Here is a 24,998-nt window from a genome sequence, read left to right as displayed (position 1 = left end):
ATAACAGTAGCCTACAAAAAAAGTCATTTGTGTCCCCTTGGGAACTAAAGTCTAACTAAAGTCTTCCTCTTCTGTCTCAGAATTGAACAGAGTCATAATTCCTTCCTCACAACATCACCAATCTCTCTCTCGGTCTCTCTCTCTCTTTGGGTGTCGCTCTCCATGTCGCTCTCGGTATCTTCCTCCTCTTCATCGGGTCCAGCTTCTCGAAATGATAGTGGGTTTTTTTGTTTTTTTTACACTGTTCCACGCTGTAAGGATCCAGCGACAGACTTGTGCAAAAGTTGCTCTTCGCATGCGGTCAGTTTTTGTGAAGGAGTGCCCCTGATGTTGATGGCTGCAAATACTTTGTTGTGCCCCCAGGAGTCACAGCTGGAATGGTGTTTGTGCTCTTGAGGGGCGCTTGAGTCCTCATGCTGTCCAAAACAAACAATTTTGGTGAAAAAAATCCCCCAGCCACTTGCCGTAGCACTGTCAGTTCCTTCATCCACCCTTTATTGTTTACTTTTACAACAATTTATTTCCTAAGTGTTTCTTTTGGCCTTGTCATCCGCTTAAAAATTATCATTGGTGGAAGTTTTTGTCCGGATGCCGTGCAGGCCAGAGCACATGTGAAATGCGTTCTCTCATGTCCATTTGTTTTCAGCGTAACAGACGATTGCCCTTTCTTGATAACCAGTCCTAGTCCTAGTGAGAGGCAGGTCAAAGGTCAAAGGTACCTCATCCATATTTATCATGTCATGAAATGGAATTCTCGGCTATCTTTGCTTGAGTGTATATTTGGAAGTTTGTAACTGTTTACTCATAGTTGCAAGGGAGTTTGTGACACAAATTCGTGTGTGCCCTGATGGACAGTCCTTTTCGTCCCATAAATCTGAGACATCACAATGGTCCACCTATAACATCTTCAATCTTCTGTCCAGCGGCGATTGTTTTGGCTTTTAGTCGGATCTGCACAGTGGAAACACATCGGCCGTCTGCTCTTTGTGTATTTCTCCAGTCTTCAAGCACACATCTTCTTACATCTTCTTTTCTTACCCCTGAAAGGTTTTACTGTCTTTTTGCTTTGCTTCAGCTTTTCATGTTAACGTCTCCAATGACTCACCATACATTAATTTATGCTAAGCTTACGCAAAGCAGCCCTTTTTCCTACTCTAACAGCCAAATCAATTGCCTTTAGTTTGAAAGCGGCATCATATGCTTTTCGTTACGTGTTTTCCATGATGGAAGAGTTGTCACTACGCATGCACAGAGCGCGTCAACATCCAGGCACCACGTCTACATTCCGGTACAGTAAGTGGCGCTATGCACCTAAACGTTGGTTGCGAAATGTAAAGTATCTATCCATGTCAATTTCACAAGGGTCACTTGTGAAATTGAGATGGATAGATACTTTATTCATCTCCAAGAGAACAACATGGCATTTCATATTTTGTTTTATATTTTATATCTATATTTAATGTATTTAACGTATTTTTGTTCATTTCTGTCAGGGAATATGGCGTGTACGTACGCCTATGGCACGACGTACATTACCGTATGGAAGGTTTGCGTAGGGTCACTTTGCTGGATATTACGCATTACGCAATGTTTCTGATGGACTTATCCTCTGGACTTCATAAGAACCACGTTACAGTGGCACCTTTGTGGCCGCCTTCGAGCCATCATAGTGCATTGATTCTTCTGGATCCAGGTACGTCTCTGCTTTTATATGTTACATTTTGTTCTTGTTTCCATGAATCCTATCAGGCTTTGCAATCTTGGTGGTATATTTCTGGTGTTTATTGAATAATTCCAAATCCAACAATGTTTACATTTGGTTTTAGTATAAACTGTGATTGATGTTGCTCATTCAAGTGTGTGCAACGAAAGCGACAGGGTTTCGCAAACACTGAGAATGGTGGCTTCTCGGCATGTTTTGGTTGTTTCCTGAACTTTTTTTGCCCTTATGATGGACTATCTTTGTAATAGTGTTTTCCAAATGACATATTTAAACGACTAGTAGTACTTCTGAAGTATAGGAGATGTTACAAGATCAGAACATGACCACACCAAGCATCATGGGAAAGTCTTTTTAGCCACAGATTAGCCGCACCAGTGTACACTACAAGCCGCAGGGTTCAAAGTTCGAGAAAGTAGCAGCTTATACACTGGAAATTACGGTAGTTATTTTGAATGCGCATTTCTCAGAAAATATAGATAAACCTACATAAACCCTTCTTTTTAAGTATTTTCAAACTCCTATTTGTCAGCGTCTTGTGGAGAAAAATTCAGCTTGTTAGTGTTCAAATGAGCTCAAAGTCTCTACACCAAATGGTTCAATGACAGTTTTATATTTACTTTGGCAAGGACTTTTTTCCACAATTGTGATATTTCTGGTAAGTCTGTTAGCTTTGTGGCTGTGTTTGAATAAAAAATAAAATTCCTGCTGATTATCCAACACTGCAGTGTTAGATGTAGTTACAAATAGGCCTCTCTTGGCACATGTTAGATAGATTGACCAAAGCAGACTGATCACTGTGACTATCACTTGCTTCTGGCATTGTATTCTTCTTTTATCACAACCTTTGGTACATTTAGAATTAACCGGCGCCAACAAGCAAAGGCCCCTGTGTCGCACATATTGACATATGTCAGGATGGCCTCCCCCTCCTGCACAAAGTGGGGCTGAGCTAGGTAAAAGCAGATCTGGCCTGAAATGCCTCAGGCTTGCTCCTGCGCTCATGTAGAAGACGAGCCCCATAGCTGTGTATCATTCTTCCTGGTACATTGAACTGACAAAATTCAGCTATCGTTTCAGAGACTTATTTGGAAGCATTGAAGATAACGAACCAAAAGCAACAAAAAACTTTTAGCAGGAACCGAATCAACAGTAGGAATTAACCTTATCTTGGTATCTGAAGGTCATGTTGTGGTCGGGCATCAGCAGACTGCTTCTAAGGTGTCCCGAGCTCGACAGCAACGTTGTCACTGTTGACTCCGGAGATATGACGTCACTCCCAGGGCTGGTCGAGTCCATGCTGACAAAAACAACATGTTATTTCCAGTGATTCAACTTACTCAGGCATCTTAAGTCTAGACAAACAGTATAATATACAGCAAATAACTACACAAAACATTATTCATTCATTTAAAAAAACTAAGAATAAGTTAAATAATTACTTATGAAATACTTTTAAATAAAAGGTAAATATATGTATTTATTTTATATATATTATTTATTTATATGACAGTAGCCTAGTGGTTAGCACAGTGTGGTTGGCCACACAGTCAGGAGATCTGCAAGATCTGGGTTAAAATCTCCATTGGGCATCTCTGTGTGGAGTTTGCAGGTTCTCCCCGTGAGTGTATGTGTTTTCTCCGGGTGAATTTAAAGCGCTGTATAATAGTCTTATATGAGATAATGGTGGGCATCTGGATTAAAGAAATATTTGGGACTTTTTGACATGAATTTGTATGACAACCCCATCAGCACTGGACTATATCAACAGTGACTTACCCCACAACTTTATTCACTGGTTTATTTTTTTTCCTCATAATATTACAACATATATTTTTAAAAAATCACATTTTTTTAACATTTCAATTTTATGCTACTAACAAGATGTTATTTTTCCTCATCTTACAATGTTATTCTCATAAAACTGCAACTTTTTCTGGTTAGATTACAACTTTTCCCTCGCAATATTTTGACTTTTTTCTTGTAAAATTACTGCCGATTTTTCCGTTTTTGTTGTTATTTTTTTTAGTTTTGTTGTCAAATTATATTTTTATAAGGTGCCGTGGCCCCTTCCCCTGGGCTGCACTTTGGACACCCCGTGCTAGTGTAAACACGTGATGTACTTTAAATTGTTAAATTAAGCAATTACCATCACCAAATTCTTAGCACGCTTTTAGCAATGGAAAAACATCAGAATGTCCCCCGCATCCTTTCATTTTTCAGTCTGTTGTCACAGTGGGAAAATCTGGGACACTCCTGCTGAAAGCATCTTGTCTGTAGTTGCTTAATAGTCATTTAGCTAACACCAAAGGACAACCAAAAAGCGCGATTGTACTTAAAGTTATTACAAGTAGGTAGGATTCAGAAAAACTGCATTTTGTTACCGAATTCCAGTATGTTGTGATAAAAACTTGCAGGCACCAGCATCCGGGTCCCCCTCTCACTTCTTGAACAAACTGTCGCCTTCCTGCTGCTCCGAGAAGCATATTCAAGGCTCCCGGGGAACGTTAATGTTGCACTTGGCTGCTCTGGAATCAGATTATCTACAGTGTCGTCTCCAATTGGCCCAGTTTTTTTTCATCTTGTCTCTGATTGGTTCTATTAAGCAGCAGGAAGCTAGACGAGACTGGCTAAAATCGTGACATCAACCAAATCTTATGCGCATGCCTAAACGACGACACAACTAAAAGTATGCTGTCGTGTCGATGGAATGGTTATGTGGCAGGATGACTTTACACAAATCAGCCTTTTATTGGCGTCCATAAACAGCACTGCATACATAACAGCAAGACGCACTCACTATTGTTCAATACTGCCAAACACTCCTCGCGTTGCGCCACTCTTCTTTCTCGCGGGCTCTAAACTAGCAAGTAAACGCCACTGCCCTCTACAGCCCAACCCCTGAATCACAGCTCAAAACCATGAACTATTGTACTCCCATTGCTACAATATTATTATACATTTTCAATTTTAAGCGTGTACATTACATGAGGTTGACAATTTTTCATATTTTTATTCAATTATTATTATCTTTTTTTTCTCTCCATCCATCCATCCATTTTTTTCATAGCGCTTGTCCTCGTGGGTATACTGGAGCCTATCCCAGCTGTCTTATAAGTAAGGGGCGGGGTACACCCTGGACTGGTCGCCAGCCAATTAGCCAATTAGTTATTTTTTTCTCTCCTTTCTCCTATTTTCATTGTTTTTATTTGGTTTGCCTTATGTAAACTTGTCATCCTGCTAGATTGTATTATGCTTGTATATTATACTGTATGTAAGTTTAATGAAGTTAAATTAAAAAAAAATGTGAATATTTGTCACTTGAACTGTATTATAAATGTATTTTCTGTATCATTCCAATCTGGGGTTTTTTTTAAACATTTTGTTAAGTAAAAAGTAATTGAATTTGCAGATTTCCTGATCAAATACAAGGAAGAAACCTACGGTGAGGCCACCATGAGTGTGGCTTCTCTGCTTAATGCACGAGTGCACACTGAAGGACTACCCACATGGAAACGTTTTCAGGTCAAAACGGCAAAGTATTTAATCGTTTCAACCTTTCTTACACACAGAAACGGTGTTCGGAGTGCCCTGAAACGGTATTTTTTGAAAACAGCTTCCACAGTGGGAAAATCTGAAAACACATTCTTGTCGTTTCTGTGTAGACCAGGGGTCGGCAACCTTGGAATCAAAAGAACCATTTTGCCTCCTCTTCCAATAAAAAAAAAAAAAAAAAAAAAAAAGGTCTGGAGCCGCAAAACATGACACAGCTTTTACACTTTTTAAAGTTTTCATCATTTTTTCATTTTCACTCTTTTTAAAAACACATTTTGGTGTTAAAAAATATTAATCACTGAGCTCAGCATGGGAGCCGCAACAAGGGTGCTGAAGAGCACACTTGTGGCTCCGAAGCTGCAAGTTGCAAACCTCTGCTTAATGTAAATGATGACGTTGCTTTGATAGATGTCAGTAATTGTTTGGAGAGACAAGCACTATACTTGATCACTGGAAAAAAACAGGCTTTTATTGCAGGTTTAAGTCTCACAATAGGCACAATAATAATGGGTTACTGTTGTGGACATAACCCATGACAAGCTAAAATTCAACTCTGAACCCCTGACGTTACTACCTGTCTGGCACCCATTCTGCTCCCCCACTGGCACTGAAACACATTTACTGCAACACACACAAAGTTTAATTTATGTTTTAAATGCCTTATTTTCTCTTGAGTGTAAAGGTAACTACAGCGGTATTAATTCATGGCTAGAGGGCTGTAGTAATGTTCAAAAACGTATTTGGAAGGTTGTAACCAGGTTTTCTATGCTCTAACTACGAAAGTATTCCATTTATAAATAAGGAATCCTACTTTGTGGACATTCACTTCACAGTTGGGTGTGAAACCATGTAACTGCGATAAATGAGGGATTACTGTATTTTAATTCATTAAATACATCTAAATTTAACAAAACAACAAATGCAGGACAAATGTCAAACATTTCAACCCTGTATGGTGCATCTCCTTGGAAATGTAATTATTCTAATTACCTATGGCCTGGCTACAGTATCAATTTATAAAGCACATGGACCATATTGGGCTTGGAGAATCTCAGGGAGTCTCCTGACGGTACCTACAATCAGGACTAAACATGGTGAGGCTGCGTTTCAGTTTTATGCTGCCAAAATCGGGAAAAGTCTTCCAGAAGATGTGTGACAATCCTCAACCCTCAGGCAGATGCAACAGTGCATATGACAACTGAAAATATTTTACCTTCACTCCGCACTTTAATAAATTTTTACTTTTATGTTTTATAGAATGATTCTATTGAATTTTATGTAACTATTTTAGAATGATTTTATGTTTTATTAAGTGATTTTAGCCTTCTTTTCTGTAAAGCACTTTGGGCTCGCTTTGCCTTGCAGTAATTTGACTCTTCGGCAGTCCAAAATAGCCTTCACTGTATAAGCTGGCTGGCCATCGATCATGCAGCAGAGGGGGCGACTCAGCCGGTGGACACACAGCCGGCTAGAGGACACAGGCTTGAGGCAGGAGACATGGAAAATTGGGTGTACCTTGAGTGATGGTGGCAGCTTGAATCTGACGGAGGAGGAACTGATGATAAAGTTGATAATGTACGGCCCCACGAACCTCGGAGCGAGCTTCTGACTAGTTATGGCCAAAAGGTAAGTCCCTGGAAGACAGCCACACCTCCTGGCTGGCTCGGTAGACTGGTGCAGGGATCCTGTGGCAGTCTGCCATACGTTGATTACGTTTCGCCATCTGGGTGAGCGTGGCTCGTGTTTCCCACCATATTCTATGGGCACGTCGAAGATGGACTTGGTCGGACGGCACCGACACGTCAGCCTCCTGTGAGGGAAACAATGGGGTTTGATACCCATAGGCAACCTTGAACGGGGACATACCTGTAGTCGAGCTGACGAGAGTGTTGTGGGTGTACTCCACCCAGGGAAGGTATGAGTCCCACGATGTAGGGTGTCGCATACAGTGTAGCGCCGCCTCTAGGTCCTGTTTGGCCTGCTCTGTCTGGTCATTGGTCTGCGGGTGGTAGCCTGAAGAAAGGCTGGCTGACGCCCCTAACACCTTGCAGAAGCATTTCCACACCCAAGAAGCGAATTGGGGACCTCTGTCAGAAACCACATCAATAAGGATGCCATGTATGCGGAAGATATGTCTCAGTAGTAGGCGTGCCGTCTCCAGGGACGACGGCAGTTTCAGCAGCGCGACAAAGTGGACCATCTCACCTTGGTCTAAGACGATGTGAGACCAGGGGCGGGACGGGATGGGAAGCGGTTGCAGCAGACCAGCAGGAGGATGATGGGAGGACTTGCTTCTGGTGCAAACAGAGCAGGCCACGAGGAACTCCTTAACATCCGCCGCCATGGAGGGCCACCAAAATCTCTGTGCCACCGCCAATAGTGTGCGTCTAATCCCCAGCTGACAGGCCACCCTGGAGGAGTGTCCCCTTTGCAGCACTTCAGATCTTAACTCCTTGGGCATGAACAGCTTGTCGGAGGGACACTCCTCCGGTAACTCCATCCCATCCGCTGCTTCCGACACCCTTTTTCACCTCCCACTGGATGGGCTCCAACACCAGGGCTACACGTATGATAGTCTCTGGGTCCGTTTCCTCCTTCGTGGGACCGAAGATCCTGGATAGGAAGTCAGGCTTCATGTTCCACAATCCGGGTCTGTATGTGATGGAGAAATTGAATCTGGTGAGGACCGGAAACATTATAGAGTCTAGCATTCGTAATGTGGCATCGGGGAGTAACTTGATGGCACAGTCATATGGGCGATGCGGCAGTAAGGTCTGAGCTCTGTCCTTGCAAAATACTTGGCGAAGGTCGTGATAATCAGCTGGAACAACCGTCAGTTCAATCTCAAACGGAGTGTTAGGTACCGCAGAGCGCATACAATTGGCGTGGCAAAAAGCGATGAAAAAATCTGTCTGCTGAGTAAGTGCCGTCAAGAGGAGCCCATCAAGGGAATGAACCTCCTTAGGGGTGTGTCATAATATTATGACTTAAAAAAAATAACTTTTGTTTAATATTTCAGCTGTATGCTAATAAAATGTCATTATTTTTCCTCATAATATTTTATATTTTATTTTGGTTTATTCTTGTGAAATTGCTAATTGTTCTTGTTAGAATACAAATTTTTGCTCTTAATATTTATTTAAAATAAAATTAGCTGTTTTTATCATTCTTTTGTAGTTGTTTTTTTTTTAATTTTTTAACTACTTCAACTTTCTTTTTGTAAGTTGTCTTTCATTTTTTAATCTCGTAAAATTACAACTTTCCATATTTTGACTTCATTCATGTAAAATTACTGCTCATTTTTCCTTTTTTTTTAAATAAAAAAAATATATTGTTAAATTCTACTTTTATAAAGTGCTGCGGGCCAATAAAAAAACAAAATGGCCCCCAACCACGCTTAGAGTTCCGTTCTACAGAATATGTTTTTATTCATTATGTTTTAATTTTTAAGGTCATATAAATGTATATATATATATATATATATATATATATATATATATAAACTTACACACATTTATATTATATATATATATATATATATACTGTGTATATATATATATATATATATATACTTACACACATTTATATTATATATATATGTATATAATAACATTTTATTTATATAGTTTATTGATGAGTTAATTATTAAATATATTCCACCCTTTTTTGTATAATGTACGTATATTATATGTTCAAAATTAAGGGACAACCTGTAGACTTAATTTTGCCACATTAATGCAGTACAATAAAACTGATGAATTAAATGAATAATAGGTGAAGCTTTTGGCCGGCACAAAATGATTCTTCTGGGTTAAAATTGGTAATTATCGCTCACGCCATCCTGAGTGATTCCTCTGTCTCAATAGAAGATCTTTGAGAGTGTGGCCCGTGAGCGAGAGGGAGAGAGAGAGTGACGTAACAGCCCGCCGTTAGAGCAGCTCGACTTTGCCGGACGTTGGCGTTCTTCCGGGGAAAACTGAAACATATTTTGTGACTAAAAGGCAGCTTATTTTCATTCTCACGCTTTTTATGTAACCAAGAAGAATCGCCATTAGCAACCAGGGCGGAGTTATAGGGCGAGCCGGCCATAACGTAACATCTGTGACGTCGCTGCTTGTTCCGCCTGGGCTGCCTTCACGCTGTCTGTCTGCTGGAGCGCCATTGGCGGCGACCACTGTTCACCACTGTTAACTACTCACCAGTTGACTACGGCTGAATCCTGGGATCCACAAGACAGCGCTGATGGAGAAGAGGAGGTCCGACTGTCCTGCTCTGCCGCCCGGCTGGAAGAAGGAAGAAGTGATCAGGAAGTCCGGTTTGAGTGCCGGCAAGAGCGACGTCTACTACTACAGGTATACTGCCCTGCTTTAAGTATACTGTTATGTACTAAATGTACTGTATCAGTGGTCAAGCACCCTCATAGATCTCACAAGTGATGATCCTTATGGCGTAAAAGACAGTGATGGCTATAACCTATTCCTACTGGTGCTGATCATTCAGGTTTAAAAGCTAACTTCCTGTGTCACCCAGCATCACTGAAATAGTACAACACACGCTAACATTGTATGACTTTGTAAGTAAACACTGATAGCAGTGTTACACCCTGCCTCTGCCTCTACTCACGACCTCTCACATCAACACACTTTCTCTAAAACACCAGCAATTTTTATTAAAGAAAGTTGTAGTAATTCAATATATATTCATCATATATTAATTAGCTCATTCATTGTTTACGCGCAAAAGAAGACAATATTCACTACCCCACAAATTTTGTGAATTTTTGGTAAAAAAAAGACTTGTTTTTTTTCCTGAAAATAGGCATTTTTTCCATAGAAAACATCTGATACACAATAAGTTGGTAATAATTTATAAATATGTGATAATACAGGTAAAATGTACAGCAAACATGTACCACTCTTAAAAAAAGCCCACTATTTTACATGTTTATGTCTTTATGCTTCACTGATAATGTTTTTTCCTCAAGCGTTGACATTCCGCAATTTGTTTGGTGGCTCTTGAACGCACATAGTTGCTGTGAAAAGAGAAACTTGTATATACTGTAACTTTTACACCTTGACTCTGATTACATCTAGTCATGGATCATCATACATTATCATTCATCAGTAGTGAGTACCAATACATTTTATACTTTAAATGGAACATGGATCTAATCTAATAATTCCAACAATCACTGTTATTGAAAAATGTTTAGAAATCGGAGGAGAAGGTCAGCATTAAGCTAGCAGAAGGGTTTGTGGAGAGGGGGGCGTCAAAAATAGACATTTTTATGGGTGTATCAAGTACGGTTTTTCGCCAGTTGCTGGTGGTCTGTGAAAGCGGGACTCTACTGTACAGTGGGGAAGATAAATATTTGATCGCCGACTGATAAAAACATTGTGTTGTAATGACATGGTTCCAATGAGTAAGCTCTACTTCCTGTTCATGGTCACAACATCTGCACACCGTCACTTCCACAGGCTGTCTTGTGAAAGTACATCATAAGCTCAGAGCTGTGACTTGGCTTACTTTCACTTTGGTTTCTGATGTGACTCATCAGTTCCAGTCAGGAAACCAGTCAGCAGTTCCACTTACTGGAAGAGCAGCTCGACCAACCACATCCCATGAAGTTATTTTCTTCAAATTCTCATCATTGTCATCATCATCTCTATCTTTATGAAAAAATTATTAAAAAAAATACCTGAAACTGTGAGGGTGGTTCTGCTGCTTCACAACAAGAATGTTCTGGGTTCAAACTATGGCCTGACCGATTTGATTGGCGGCAATTTAATTGGCAGATTACTGCTATTAGTGAATAACCTGTAATAACCGACACTAATGCTTCTTCACTAATAAAATGCAAGTTCCTAGACTGAATGATAGGGCCTGACCGGTTAATTATCCAGACAATTTGAATGCCTGATTGTTGCTCTTAGAGAATAGATGTTTAGTAAAAAAGTTGCACTTTTTGTACTATAACATGCTTCTGTTAGATTGACAGTAATAACAATAATATAATAATTATATTATTATTATTATATAATATTATTATTATTGTGGTGGTGGTCTACATGGGAGGATGGACTGCCACCGCTGTGTCGTGCTGCCGCTGTGTCATATTAAAAAAAAGACAAATAGCAATGAAAAATAATTTTTTTATGACATATGTATGTATGTGTTTATTTATTAATTAAGTTATTAATTTAACATTTTTCAACAACCAGTAGGACATGAACTGAGAACATTGCAAAACTGTTTGTCATGTTGTCAGTCAAGAACAATCAAGAACAGGATTGATCACTACCTGTCCTGCACTCTTATTTTGGAGTTCTGCACTTCCTGCTGGGGGGAAGCTGCAGCAGCTGTACCCCAGTGGTGTTATGCACGGCTGTTCTAGATCTCAATTAGTGGAGTTTAAAAGTCCAGCGTCGTGGCAGGTACAGGGCTGGTTCACTACCTTTGTGTACTTCGCCTGTGCTGTAAACTAGACGGTTCCTTGAGCTGTTGCTACTGCCAAGTTTGCCGTGTATGTTTTTCACAAAGCCGTTTTCCTCTGTCGCTTTCTGTTGTTTTTCCGGCAACTGATTGATTAAAGTATTTTTATTTTCCACCACCCACGCCTGTCTCTGCATACTGGGGGTCAAGCACTCGACAGCTCCTCGACTCGTGACATTTAATGGCAAAGTTGCTGAGAGCACTGAAAGTGAAAGTCTAAAATGTCGAGCCTCCTTTTGTTACCTGACCTATCTAGTCCAATAGTGTTTTGTGACTAGTACAAAAGTACATTTTGTACTAATTGACAAAAGCCTAAATTTAATTTGATGCCTGTTTTAGAGTAATACAAATACATGGGAAGTGAATTATATAATATGAATAATAATAATAATAATAATATGAATAATATATTTAGCTCAAAATAACTAATTAGAATATTTTTTTGATGGAAATCTGTCCTGTATAAAGAGGTAATACAGGTGTATCCAACTTGCAGCACTATTAAAACTAGTAGAAAGTGGTGTATGTGCATTGTATGTGACTGCCAATGTTTAAATGTTTAAATATCTTTGTTTACAAAGCACATCTCCACTCAGTATGCTCATTAGTCATTCAATACAGGCGTCATGTTTGAATGAAACACTTATAAAATACTAAGAGGTAAAGCAAATATTATTTGGTGAACTACTCAACATTAGCTGGTGAGCTATTGCTAGCTTACGAGCTACCTGTTGGAAACCACTGTGATAGCATCACTGTCTAAAGCTGTACACACTACGTGTTTCAGGTGCACAACCTCGACACACAACTAGTGTTTTGAAGACAAGCATTTGGAGTAATATAATGATAACAAGAGAGCAAGATTGTTAAGTGACACTTAAGTAAGTTGAAAGCAAGTTGTGATGATGATTGATGTATCCCATGAATGTAATAGCCCCTTGTCGCTCTGTCAGCCAGGCATGTAAACAAAAATGCCAGAAAGTCAAATGAGATTGAAATGTGGACGATCGCACGCTGGCATAGATGGGCCTAGCATGTGACAAGTTGTCGTCAATCGACTACAAATTTTACGGGCTACTGTTCATTCTCTGGATAATAAGAAACAAAGTGAAAGTCAACACAAGACGTGTCGCGTATCTGGTCAGACATATGCAAGTGCAAGCAAGACAGACAGGCGATTCCAGTGCATGCTTTTCAAAATAAGCGCAGTTAAATATTTTTATGACATTTTAAATTGTTTTAAAATGTAATTGTGATCAATATGTGCATAAATAACAAGCTATATATGTATCTAGATAGCATATATATCCATTCTTATAATATATGGCTTAAAATTGTCATCAAGTTAAAAAAAAAAACAACTAATTTTTAAGGTGTGGCAGCTTTTATTTTGCAGTGGCGAGCTGCCACGATTAATTACACGTAGCGGAAACCCTGTAATATAATAATAATTTACTTTCCTAAATTCAAAAATGTAAAATAAACTTTTATATTGGTGATTTGGCCCCAAAAAATAAAAAATATTAATACAGTCAGTCATCCCTCATACATCACGGTTGGAATATCACTCCCTCATCCATCACGGTAAAAAAAAATAATTAATTGACTATGGCTAATTAAAAAAGTAAAAAAATATTTAAATACAAGTAATAGGTAATATTCCACTAGGTATCAGTAATCTCCTCCCTGAGCTCCCACCTTATCGTGGTGGAGGACTTTGCGTGTCCCGAAGATCCTAGGAGCTAAGTTGTCAGGGGTTTCTATGCCCTTGGTAGGGTCACCCACGACAAACAGGTCCTAGGTGAGGGACCGGACAAAGAGTAGCTCAATAGACCTCTATGATGACAAAAAACATTGGACCACGTTTTCCCTTGCCCGGACGCGGGTCACCGGGGCCCCCCTCTGAAGCCAGGCCTGGAGGAGGGGCACGATGGCGAGCGTCTGGCGGCCGGGCCTACGCCCATGGGGCCCAGCCGGGCACAGCCCGAAGAGACGACATGGGTCCCCCCTCCAATGAGCTCACCACTCATGGGAGGGGCCAAAGGGGTCGGGTGCAGAGTGAGCTGGGTGACAGCCGAAGGCGGGGACCTTGGCGGTCCAATCCTCAGCTACAGAAACTAGCTCTAGGGACATGGAATGTCACCTCTCTGGTAGAGAAAGAGCCTGAGCTGGTGCATGAGGTTGAGAAGTTCCGGCTAGATATAGTCGGACTCACCTCAACGCACAGCAAGGGCTCTGGAACCAGTCCTCTTGAGAGGGGTTGGACCTTGTACCACTCTGGCGTTGCCAGCAGTGAGAGGCGACGGACAGGGGTGGCAATTCTTGTTGCGCCCCGGCTTGTGGCTGGCATGTTGGAGTTTAACCCGGTGAACAAGAGGGTAGTTTCCCTCCGCCTTCGAGTGGGGGGACGGGTCCTGACTGTTGTTTGTGCTTATGCGCCAAACAGCAGTTCAGAATACCCACCTTTTTTGGAGTCTCTAGAGGAAGTACTGGAGAGTGCTCCCTCAGGCGATTCCCTTGTTCTGCTGGGGGACTTCAATGCTCACGTTGGCAGCGACAGTGAGACCTGGAGAGGCGTGATTGGGAGGAACGGCCCCCCTGATCGGAACCCGAGCAGTGCTTTGTTATTGGACTTCTGTGCTCGTCACAGATTGTCAAAAACAAACACAATGTTCAAGCATAAGGGTGTCCACATGTGCACTTGGCACCAGGACACCCTAGGCGGCACTTCCATGAATGACTTTGTGGTCGTATCATCGGACTTGCGGCCATATGTTTTGGACACTCGGGTGAAGAGAGGGGCGGAGCTGTCAACTGATCACCACCTGGTGGTAAATTGGCTCCGATGGTGGGGAGGATGCTGGTCAGACCTGGCAGGCCCAAACGTATTGTGAGGGTCTGCTGGGAACGACTGGCAGAGTCCCCTGTCAGAAGGAGTTTCAACTCCCACCTCCGGGAGAGCTTCGACCATGTTCCGAGGGAGGTGGTGGACATTGAGTCTGAATGGGCCATGTTCCGTGCCTCTATTGTCGAGGCAGCTGTGGCCGTAAGTTGATTGGTGCCTGTCGTGGCGGTAGTCCCAGAACCCGTTGGTGGACACCAGTGGTGAGGGATGCCGTCAAGATGAAGAAGGAGTCCTATCGGGCCTTTTTGGCTCATGGGACTCCGGAACCAGCTGACAGGTATCGACAGGCCAAGCGGTCTGCGGCTCTGGCAGTCGCTGAGGCAAAAACTCGGAAATGGGAGGAGTTCGGAGAAGCCATTGAGAACGACTTCCGGACGGCTTTGAAGAGATTCTGGACCACCATTTGGCGTCTCAGGAGGGGGAAGCAGTGCACGGTCAACACCGTGTATGGTGGGGATGGTGTGCTGCTGACCTCGACTCGGGATGTTGTGGATCGGTGGAAAGAATACTTCGAAGACCTCCTCAATCCCACCGATACGTCTTCCTATGAGGAAGCAGAGCCTGGGGACTCCACGGTGGGCTCTCCTATCTCTGGGGCTGAGGTTGCTGAGGTTGTCAAAAAGCTCCTCGGTGGCAGGGCCCCGGGGGTGGATGAGATCCGCCCGGAGTTCCTTAAGGCCATGGCAGCATCGCGTGGACATCGGGGGCAGTACCTCTGGATTGGCAGACCGGGGTGGTGGTTCTCCTTTTTAAGAAGGGGGACCGGAGGGTGTGTTCCAACTATCGTGGAATCACACTCCTCAGCCTCCCTGGTAAGGTCTATTGAGGGGTTCTGCAGAGGAGGATCCGCCGGATAGTTGAATCTCGGATTCAGGAGGAGCAGTGTGGTTTTCGTCCTGGTCGTGGAACTGTGGACCAGCTCTACAATCTCAGCAGGGTCCTTGAGGGTGCATGGGAGTTTGCCCAACCGGTCTACATGTGTTTTGTGGACTTGGAGAAGGCATTCGACCGTGTTCCTCGAGGAATTTTGTGGGGAGTACTCCGGGAGTATGGTGTATCGGACCAGCTATTTCAAGCTGTTCGTTCCCTGTGTGACCGGTGTCAGAGTTTGGTTCGCATTGCCGGCAGTAAGTCGGACCCGTTTCCAGTGAGGGTTGGACTCCGCCAGGGCTGCCCTTTGTCACCAATTCTGTTAATTATTTTTATGGACATAATTTCTAGGCGCAGCCAGGGCGTTGAGGGGTTCCGGTTTGGTGGCTGCCGGATTGAGTCTCTGCTTTTTGCAGATAATGTGGTCCTGCTGGCTTCATCAAGCCGTGAACTTCAACTTTCACTGGATCGGTTCGCAACCGAGTGCGAAGCGGCGGGGATGAGAATCAGCACCTCCAAGTCCGAGTCCATGGTTCTCGCCTGGAAAAGGGTGGAATGCCATTTCCAGGTCGGGGATGAGATCCTGCCCCAAGTGGAGGAGTTTAGGTACCTTGGGGTCTTATTCACGAGTGAGGGAAGGATGGAACGCGAGATCGATCAGCGAATTGGTGCGGCGTCTGCAGTGATGCAGACTCTACATCGGTCTGTTGTGGTGAAGAGAGAGCTAAGCCAAAAGGCAAAGCTCTCAATTTACTGGTCGATCTACGTTCCTACCCTCACCTATGGTCATGAGCTTTGGGTAATGACCGAAAGGACAAGATCGCGGGTACAAGCGGCCAAAATGAGTTTTCTTCGTAGGGTGGCTGGGCTCTCCCTTAGAGATAGGGTGAGAAGCACTGTCATCCAGGAGAGACTCGGAGTAGAACCGCTGCTCCTCCTAATTGAGAGGAGCCAAATGAGGTGGCTTGGGCATCTGGTCAGGATGCCTCCCGGACGCCTCCCTGGGGAGGTGTTCAGGGCAAGTCCGACCGGTAGAAGGCCTCGGGGAAGACCCAGGACACGTTGGAGAGACTATGTTTCCCAACTGGCCTGGGAACGCCTCGGGATCCGCCGGGAGGAGCTGGACGAAGTGGCCGAGGAGAGGAAAATCTGGGCCTCCCTGCTTAGGCTGTTGCCCCCGCGGCCCGATCTCGGATAAGCAGTAGAAGATGGATGGATGGATGGATGGTATCAGTAATGACTAAGGCTGTCAAATGATTAAAATTTTTAATCAGATTAATCACGGTTTTCAAATTAATTACTCATGATTAATTACTATGTCACACTATGTCTGAAATATACCAATTTTTTTTTTTTGACGGAAAGATTAATGACAGGGCAGGATTATATATATGTATATATGTTTGTATGTAATAAAATGAAAATTTTAATCAAGTTAAGAGATGACACACATGTCTGAAAATCTATTTACCTAACATCGGTTTCTTCAATAGCAGAATATCTGAATCGGACTTTAACTGTGTCATTATGAGCAATGAGGAAACACCACGGCATTTAAGTTTTGAGTGAATTTTCTGGGATTTCCGTGCACACTTAAATGCAGCAAATTCTACTTCCGCATTAAGAGTTACAAAGTGAGTGATAAGAATACCCACTTTTTCTTTTTCTTTGCATTTCTGTTTATTTAGACCACACATACACATAATAAAAACGTTGTTGTGATGTTCGGAGTGTCCGTGAATGCATCTCGCAGTCTGTGTAGTGACAATGAGGAAGTGTTGTTGCAATGACAAATGGACCAGTTGGAGATACATATATGGTGTTGGCATTGCACTGGTGTTGATGTATTCAGGTCAGAATGTAAGTTATAAAAGAGCGTCAGACTTTGTGTGACTCTGTGGGGAGCTACACTGTCCTGCCGTCTGTCGTCGTAACAGCGTTAATTACGCTAAAAAATGTTTATGTATTCAATTAAATAAATTTGTTACCGCCGTGAATACGCTATTTTTGACAGCCCTAGTAATGACACAAAATATTGATGAGACATGACATTACATCACATTACCGTGGCACTGCATGTAGTCAGCCAGGGCTAGTCCCACAAGATAGAATGAAAAAAAGCTTTCATTCCAGGTTTCTGCTACATGTAATTGATCATGGCGGTGTGCCACTAAAAAATAAAAGCCGCCACACCTTAAAAATGTGTTGTTTTTTTAACATGAAAACAATTTTAGTAATATATTGTATGAATGTAAATATATGCTCTGTAGATACTGTACATATATTTAACTTATTATTTCCGCAGTAACCACAATTACTTTGAAAATGATTTAAAATATCATGTTGCCTGAAGTCAGCTGGGATAGGCTCCAGCATGCCCCCACGACCCTAATGAGGAGAAGCGGCATAGAAAATGGATGGATAAAAATGTTTCACTGCGCTTTATTTTGATAAGCATGCACAGGAATTGCCTGTCTGCCTTGCTGGCACTTGACCAGTGACCAGCTCTTGTGTTGGCTTTTACTTTGTTTCTTATTATCGGGAGAATGAACAGAATGACAACTTGTTACATGCTAAGCCTATCTATGCCAGAGTGTGTGATCGCTCACGTTTCGATATCATTACACTTTCTGGCATTATTGTTTACGTGCCTGGCTGGCGGCATCTCACTAGCTCGGAGCTACAAGTGACTATGACGTTCATGGGATGCATCAATCATCAATCATCGATCATCGATCATCATCACAACTTACTTTTTTAAAGTGTCATTTAACAATCTTGCTCACTTGTTATCATTATAATACTTGGCTTGTCTTTGAAACACTAGATGTGTGTCAAAGTTGTGCACCTGAAATACATAGTGTGTACAGCTTTAGACAGTGATGCTATCACAGTGGTCTCCAACAGGTAGCACGTAAGCGAGCAGTAGCTCACCAGCTAATGTTGAATAGTTCACCAAAGAATATTTGCTTTACCTCTTAGTATATTTATCCATGATCTATTCAAAAATGACACCTTTTTAATTTATTTAATGACAGATGAGCACACTGAGTGGAGATTTGAACGTTGGCAGTTACATAAAACACAAATAGCTCACCTCTACTTTCTACTAGTTTTAATAGTGCTGCAAGTTGGATACACCTGTGCTATCATAACCCAGGACTCTCAATTTATTCTCTTTAAACAGGACAGATTTCCATTAAAAAATATTTAAATTGTTATTTTGTCATTTTGAACTAAATATATTATTGAACAATTGACTTGTATTTGTATTGCTGTAAAATTAAATTTAGGTTTGTGTCAAATAGTACAAATGTACTTTTGTACTGGTCACATAATACTATTGGACTAAATAGGTCAGGTAACAAAAGGAGGCTCGACATTTTAGACTTTCACTTTAAGTGCTCTCAGCAACTTTGCCATTAAATTAACAGTTTTGCAATGTTCTTGGTTCATGTTCGGCTAGTTGTTGAAAAAAGTTAACTAATAAATCAATAAGTCATACAAAAAAATTGCTATTTGTCATTAAAAAAAAAATGCAGATGGAGCAGCGGCACTACACATCGGCGGGAGTCCACCCTCCCATGCAGCCCACCAGCACATCTTAAAAAAAATCCTAGGGGAAACCCTGCATTGATTCGACAATAGCAAGCTAGCATATTAAGTTAACAGCAGGCTAATATTTACATCCAAAACTGTGCTGTGAACATTAAATTAAACAAATACAACTGATGCAACTGAGGGCTGATTTGTGTGGGTCTTCTTTTGTAATGGCCTCCAGGGTTTCGGTGGAGTTCGGAAAAGTACAGCATTGTGGTAATCAACCCACCAGCAAGCTGGCCTGCTGGTGTCTGTGGCCCAAAACTTTGTCGAGCTCCTCCAAATAAGTCATTACTCTCCTCCGACCACTGCCACTCCTGCTTAGGTCTTTCTTTTGGTCCCTGTAGTCCAGTGGTCACCAACCTTTTTGAGCCCAAGATCCCTGGTCTCGGCTGTGAACCTGCGCAAGATCTACCGCCTCTATTCCATATACAATATATATTTAAATTATATACACTGATTGACTGGTGACCAGTCGAGGGTGTACCCCACCTCTCGTCCAAGTCAGCAAGGATAGGCTCTTGCATACCCCCACGTCCCTAGTGAGGATAAGCCGCATAAGTACAAAGCTTTAAGTACAAAGCTTTGTGTTATTATTGATTGTTGGCATCAACATTTCAGCCTTTGTTTCTGCTTTGATGCAATGACTAATGAGCCACGGGCAGCGGATGGCCCCCGAGCCGCACATTGGTCACCCCTACTTTTGTGGATGTTCTTCAGGGTCGGGCTTGTGGCGTCGCCTCTCAACTACAACTCGGCTTTTTGGCTCAGTGTCGTGGGCGAGCCATCATGGTTGAGGAGAGAGAGACTGATCATTGTGTTACAATTGTCAGCCTTAACGAGCCGCATTCAAAGGTTTTTTGGAGGTGCACATCTATGGAGTTGTATTTGTCCCTTAATTTTGAGGTAGCAGCCATATTAACGTGCAACAATTGTGTGCTCAGGCACATTGCTGCTCTGTCACTCTCTCTCTCTCTCTCTCTCTCTCTTTCTCTCTCTCTCTGTCCCTCTCTCTTTTGCTTGTCCCTGAACGCTTTTTGTTGCCGAGCGAGGCGTATGCTTTATCTCCATTCGGGTTGTGGGAACTGGGCTCCTGGCTGGAGCTTGCGGCTTGAGTGCCTAGAGGGCCGCAAGGCGTTTGGTCTTTCGAACAAATAAATAACAAACCTAAGAAATTAAAGAAAGACTACAGCTACCAATCCGTTGATCATGAGCTACTAGTCGATCTTTGGGACGTTGCTGGTTGATCGCAAGAATATTAGAAAAAAAATGTATTATTACATCATTGCCCTCCCCTCCCGGAGAGCGACCAACAGGCACGCATTTTGACTACTGAACATGCTTCAGTGGTCAAAATGCGTCCCAAAGATCGACTAGTAGCTCACAATCGACGGGTTGGTAGCTGTTGTCTTTCTTTAATTTCTTCAGTTTGTTATGTTTATGTGGCCGCACGGTGGTCTCGTGGTTAGCACGTTGGCCAACACAGTCACAGCTTGGAGATCGGGAAGACCTGGGTTCGATTCTCCCCTGGGCATTTCAGTGTGGAGTTTGCATGTTCTCCCCGTGTGCGCGTGGGTTTTCTCCGGGTACTCCGGCTTCCTCCCACATTCCCAAAACATGCATGTTAGGTTAAATGACCACTCTAAATTGTCCATAGGTATGAATGTGAGTGTGAATGGTTGTTTGTCTATATGTGCCCTGCCATTGGCTGGCAACCAGTCCAGGGTGTACCCCGCCTGTCGCCCGAAGTCAGCTGGGATAGGCTCCAGCATGCCCCCGCGACCCTAATGAGGAAGAAGCGGTATAGAAAATGGATGGCTGGATGGATGTTATTTATGTGTTCGAACGACTAAACAAAACACGCAGCAGCCATCTCTGTTTTTTAGGTGACCCTGATGCAAACTCGGCCCAGCAAGCTTTTGGAGCCAGAGTTGAACCCAAAAAGACAGCTTCAGTTCGATCCAATTGGAAAATAAAAGCTCTGAGAACATTCTCCAAAACAGCTCTGAAACAGGCACATTAGAAAAGGGGTAAAAGAATACCAATAATAGTGTGTAAAGGTGACTATAGGGCTGTTATTTCATGTCTACATGGCTATACTAATGGTAAAAAACTTATTTAGAAAGTCATAAACAACAGGTTTTATATGTTCTTAATTACAAAAATATTCCATTTTGTTCAATTTGGATCCTTCTTTGCAGAAATTCACTAATCGCAGTCGGGTCTGGAACTAATTACCATAACCAACTTAAAAAAAGGAAAAAGAAAAACAAATGAATTAATGTTTTTCTAAGGAGCTTGCTAGGGCAGCTAACATGTTTGTGTGAGAGCACACAGTAGGCGACCCAGCCTGGAAAACATTTGGAAACATTGCCAATTTGAATGGCCAGCCCCTTGCTATTTTTTTGCGTGTTTGTCACACTTAAATGTTTCAGATCATCAAACACATTTAACTATCAGCCACAACAACACAGCTGCACACAAAATGCAGTTTTTAAATGAAACTTTATTATTAAAGGAGAAAAAAATCCAAACCTGCATGGCCCTGTGTGAAAAAGTGATTGCCCCCTAAAACTAATAATGATTGGTTAACAGAAACAAATACAATCAAGTGTTTGTGATAACTTGCAAGTCTCTTACAGTGCTGTGGATGAATTTTGGCCCACTCATCTTTGCAGAATTGTTGCCACATTGGAGGATTTTTGAGCATGGGGCACTTTTTTAAGGTCATGCTACTGCATCTCAACAGGATTCAGGTCAGGACTTTGACTAGGCCACTCCAAAGTCTTCATTTTGTCCAGTTATGCAGCAAACACTTTATGTTTACATTACAAAAAACATTAATCGTATACCAATAGTTGTTGATTTATTGGATAATAGATAATCATCGATTCATCAATTCATAGTTGCAGCTTTAATGAGCACATTGATTCACTGAGTCTGGAAAAAGTATGGAATTTTGAAATGTCAAATATGTAGGAACCCTGGTTAGAGCATAGAAAGCAACCTACAACCTTCTCAATACAGTTTTCCTTTAAGATTCATGGCTGGTGAAGCATTGACTCCTTTGGAGTTTTTTATGTTAATACAGGTTGCTCATTAAAATGCTCATGACACCGAAAAAGTAAAAAAAAACAATAACAAAATGAAAGTACTCACTTAATAAAACATTTTTGTCATCCTGCTGTCATAGATAAACAACTTTGAAATAGGAGTGAAATGAAGTGCTGATTTTGACACTATTTTGACACGCCCCCCCAGCGAGTTTTTTGAACCGACACCATCTTGTTGTGATGTCACTGGGAGACTACATTTCGGTAACCAGATTCAAACGCACGCAACCATGAACTCACACCAAAGCCAAGAAAGTGACATATTAACAACAATAACACAATAATAACATTCACTGATAATGTGTTTTGCCACAAGTATGTTTTTTTGACTGTCAGTGACACAGACACTGCAAAATGAAGCCCTGGAATGAAACCCCGTAGTATTATTCTTAGATTTGTAGAAAGATCTAGTAAAAAAAATAGGTATTTACTAACTGAAACTGACAGAGTGACTGCAAGCAATTCAGGTCTACAACAATTACTCCTTTCCATGGTCGGACATCTCATGGGTTGTTTACTTTTTATTTTCATCTGCGGGGCAGTAATATTTGTGCCACGAAGTTTGCCGATCTGACCAGGCGAATGGTGTCTTCAGAAAATGTGAACAAGCTTATGCCGCCTCCTCTGATGTTCCAGCAAAATCCTTCAACACAACAAGCGGGCATAATATTATAAAATCTATAGCAAACAACAGCACTTCATCCAGAACTGGACCATGACAGTTGAGAAAGCATTGGAGGGATCCGCGTGAACGTCAAGTACCGGGTAGGATCGTCTGTTGTAGACATTACTAGCTCTGCCTCATCCAAGAACTGCCTTTTTTTTTTTGCAAACATTTCAATATGTGAGTGCATGTCTAACACAGGGAATATGCCTTTCAATGTTTTCATGGCGAAAATAACAAGATTAACATGTTTTGGTGTCATGTAGGGGTGCAACGATGCACAATACACGGTTCGGTTCAGTTCGATACGTTTGTGTTACGGTTCGATATTTCTTAAAGGGACAGGACTCATTGGTGTTTCATGGACAGGTTGTGTAATGCCACCTTGACACGGAATTTTGTCCCGCATTGTCCTGCAATTCTCCTTGGCAATACGTGCCTGTCAAACTAGTTTGCGGACTGTTTGCATTTTATTTAGGCATAAGTTAAGCCACCTTGACACCTGCACAAATTTTGTCCACCCATTGGTGTGCAATTTTGCGTGACAATGAGTAAATTTGTTGTAAACAGTATGTGTAAACTGTGTGGGCCCTGTGTGGCAGTGCGCAAAAATTTTTTTGAAATGTTCAAAATTCCTTGCACGCATAATCTTTGTGCCACTTGCGTGAACTATTTGTGAACATTGCGCAACTTACTGGCAAAAAAACGCAGGTGGTGCGTATCAATGCGCGACATAGACAGTAAACAGTAGGTGTAAATGAGTCGTGCAGTAGCACATCAGATTGGATCAGAAGCCATACCATTTTGTGCTAATGCACACCAGTTTTCACTCACGAATTAAGAGTGTAACGTATGCTTAAATACAATGCAAACAGTGGGCAAACTACGCTTCACAGGTGTACCATCTAAATGACACGCATTACTACAAACAATGAGGAGCAAAATTTGTACCAGTGTCACGGTGGCATTACACATTTGGCACACAATTGCAAAATGTTCTATGGGCACTGGCACGCAGCCCCGCACAGTTTACACATACTTCACACCTGTTTATGTCAAATTTACTCATTGGCATGCAGAATTGCGTACCACTGCGGGGACAAAATTTGTGTAAGTTTCAAGGTGGCTTAACACGTCTATTGTGGACTAAATATAATTTATTCTTCTCAAATGTGTATTTCTGACTCTTCCCTTTTGTCTCTCTGCATTCAGTCCGACAGGGAAAAAGTTCAGAAGTAAGCCTCAATTGGCCCGTTACCTTGGAAACTCAGTGGATCTGGCATGTTTCGATTTCCGGACAGGGAAGATGATGCCTGGCAAACTGCAGAAGAACAAACAAAGGCTGAGACATGACCCGCTCAGCCTGGCCAAGGTAATGGAGGTTGATCTCTTCCGGGACCGTGCTGTTCTTGTGCTGCGTGTCATCAGATTATCAGATTAACACCAAATTCTGCAGCAGCTCCACAGGTTAGCAGGTCAGGTGACAGGCACTCGTCATTCCTTACTTATTGACTTGACTTAGGACTATTTTATTGGTACTTGCTTGTTAAGACTTGGCTATTTGGCACTTTGTCTTTTTCCATCAGTGTTGTGTAGTTTATGTGTGATGGTGGGCTGCACCATCTACCATTCCATCTACTGGAGTTGCTACTGTATTCATTCACATCATTATAATATAAATGTAATCAAGGACGAGCAGGTCTAAGCCACCCTGGAGACCCTGGATCATGTTGCCATCTCCAACACTGTCAGTTTTGAGACAGCAAAGATGTTTTCTGTCATCGTCATACATTTCACAATTAAATTTGGACGGCCACAGAAGGTTTTGGCGCTATTTATTTATTTATTTATTTTTTAGATTTGGCGCTGCTCATCCTTGCCCACAATCACAGTATAATATGAGCTCGAATGGCTTGTTGTTACAACTCTGTTTTTTTAATCGCCCATGCGTATCATAAGGAGCACGCACGCACACCCCTGCACAAATCACCTGTAAGTCAATAACTTCATGTTGTATTGTTGAATAAGGTTTAAAAACAAGGGATTAATATCACACATTTCTTATGACACAAACCTAAA

General features: G+C 42.0%; 2 protein-coding genes across 8 annotated transcripts in view; one reads left to right on the top strand and one right to left on the bottom strand.

Moving 5' to 3' along the window:
- Positions 1-9,776, bottom strand: part of c17h18orf54 (chromosome 17 C18orf54 homolog) — a 31,938-nt gene extending 22,162 nt beyond the window's left edge. For 4 of the 6 annotated variants that reach the window (XM_054758341.1, XM_054758344.1, XM_054758345.1 and 1 more), the window contains exons 1-2: positions 4,105-4,213; positions 2,885-3,020 (exon numbers count right to left, since the gene is read on the bottom strand). In XM_054758341.1, the coding sequence (XP_054614316.1) occupies positions 2,885-3,019 (135 nt within the window). In that variant the 5' untranslated portion in view covers position 3,020; positions 4,105-4,213. Of the gene's footprint in view, positions 1-2,884; positions 3,021-4,104; positions 4,214-4,520; positions 4,561-6,790; positions 7,363-7,480; positions 7,928-9,474 lie in introns of those variants that run through there. The other 2 variants (XM_054758342.1, XM_054758343.1) reach the window with 2 other exon arrangements.
- mbd2 (methyl-CpG binding domain protein 2) overlaps positions 9,186-24,998 on the top strand; it is a 36,508-nt gene continuing 20,695 nt past the window's right edge. For both annotated transcript variants that reach the window (XM_054758350.1, XM_054758351.1), the window contains exons 1-2: positions 9,186-9,627; positions 24,132-24,291. In XM_054758350.1, coding sequence (XP_054614325.1) covers positions 9,518-9,627; positions 24,132-24,291 — 270 coding nt within the window. In that variant the 5' untranslated portion in view covers positions 9,186-9,517. The remainder of the gene's footprint in view (positions 9,628-24,131; positions 24,292-24,998) is intronic.

Source organism: Dunckerocampus dactyliophorus, chromosome 17 (assembly GCF_027744805.1).
Source record: "Dunckerocampus dactyliophorus isolate RoL2022-P2 chromosome 17, RoL_Ddac_1.1, whole genome shotgun sequence".
NCBI lineage: Eukaryota > Metazoa > Chordata > Actinopteri > Syngnathiformes > Syngnathidae > Dunckerocampus > Dunckerocampus dactyliophorus.
The sequence above is the reverse complement of the archived record's forward strand: the minus strand, read 5'-3'. Positions and strand labels throughout refer to the sequence as shown.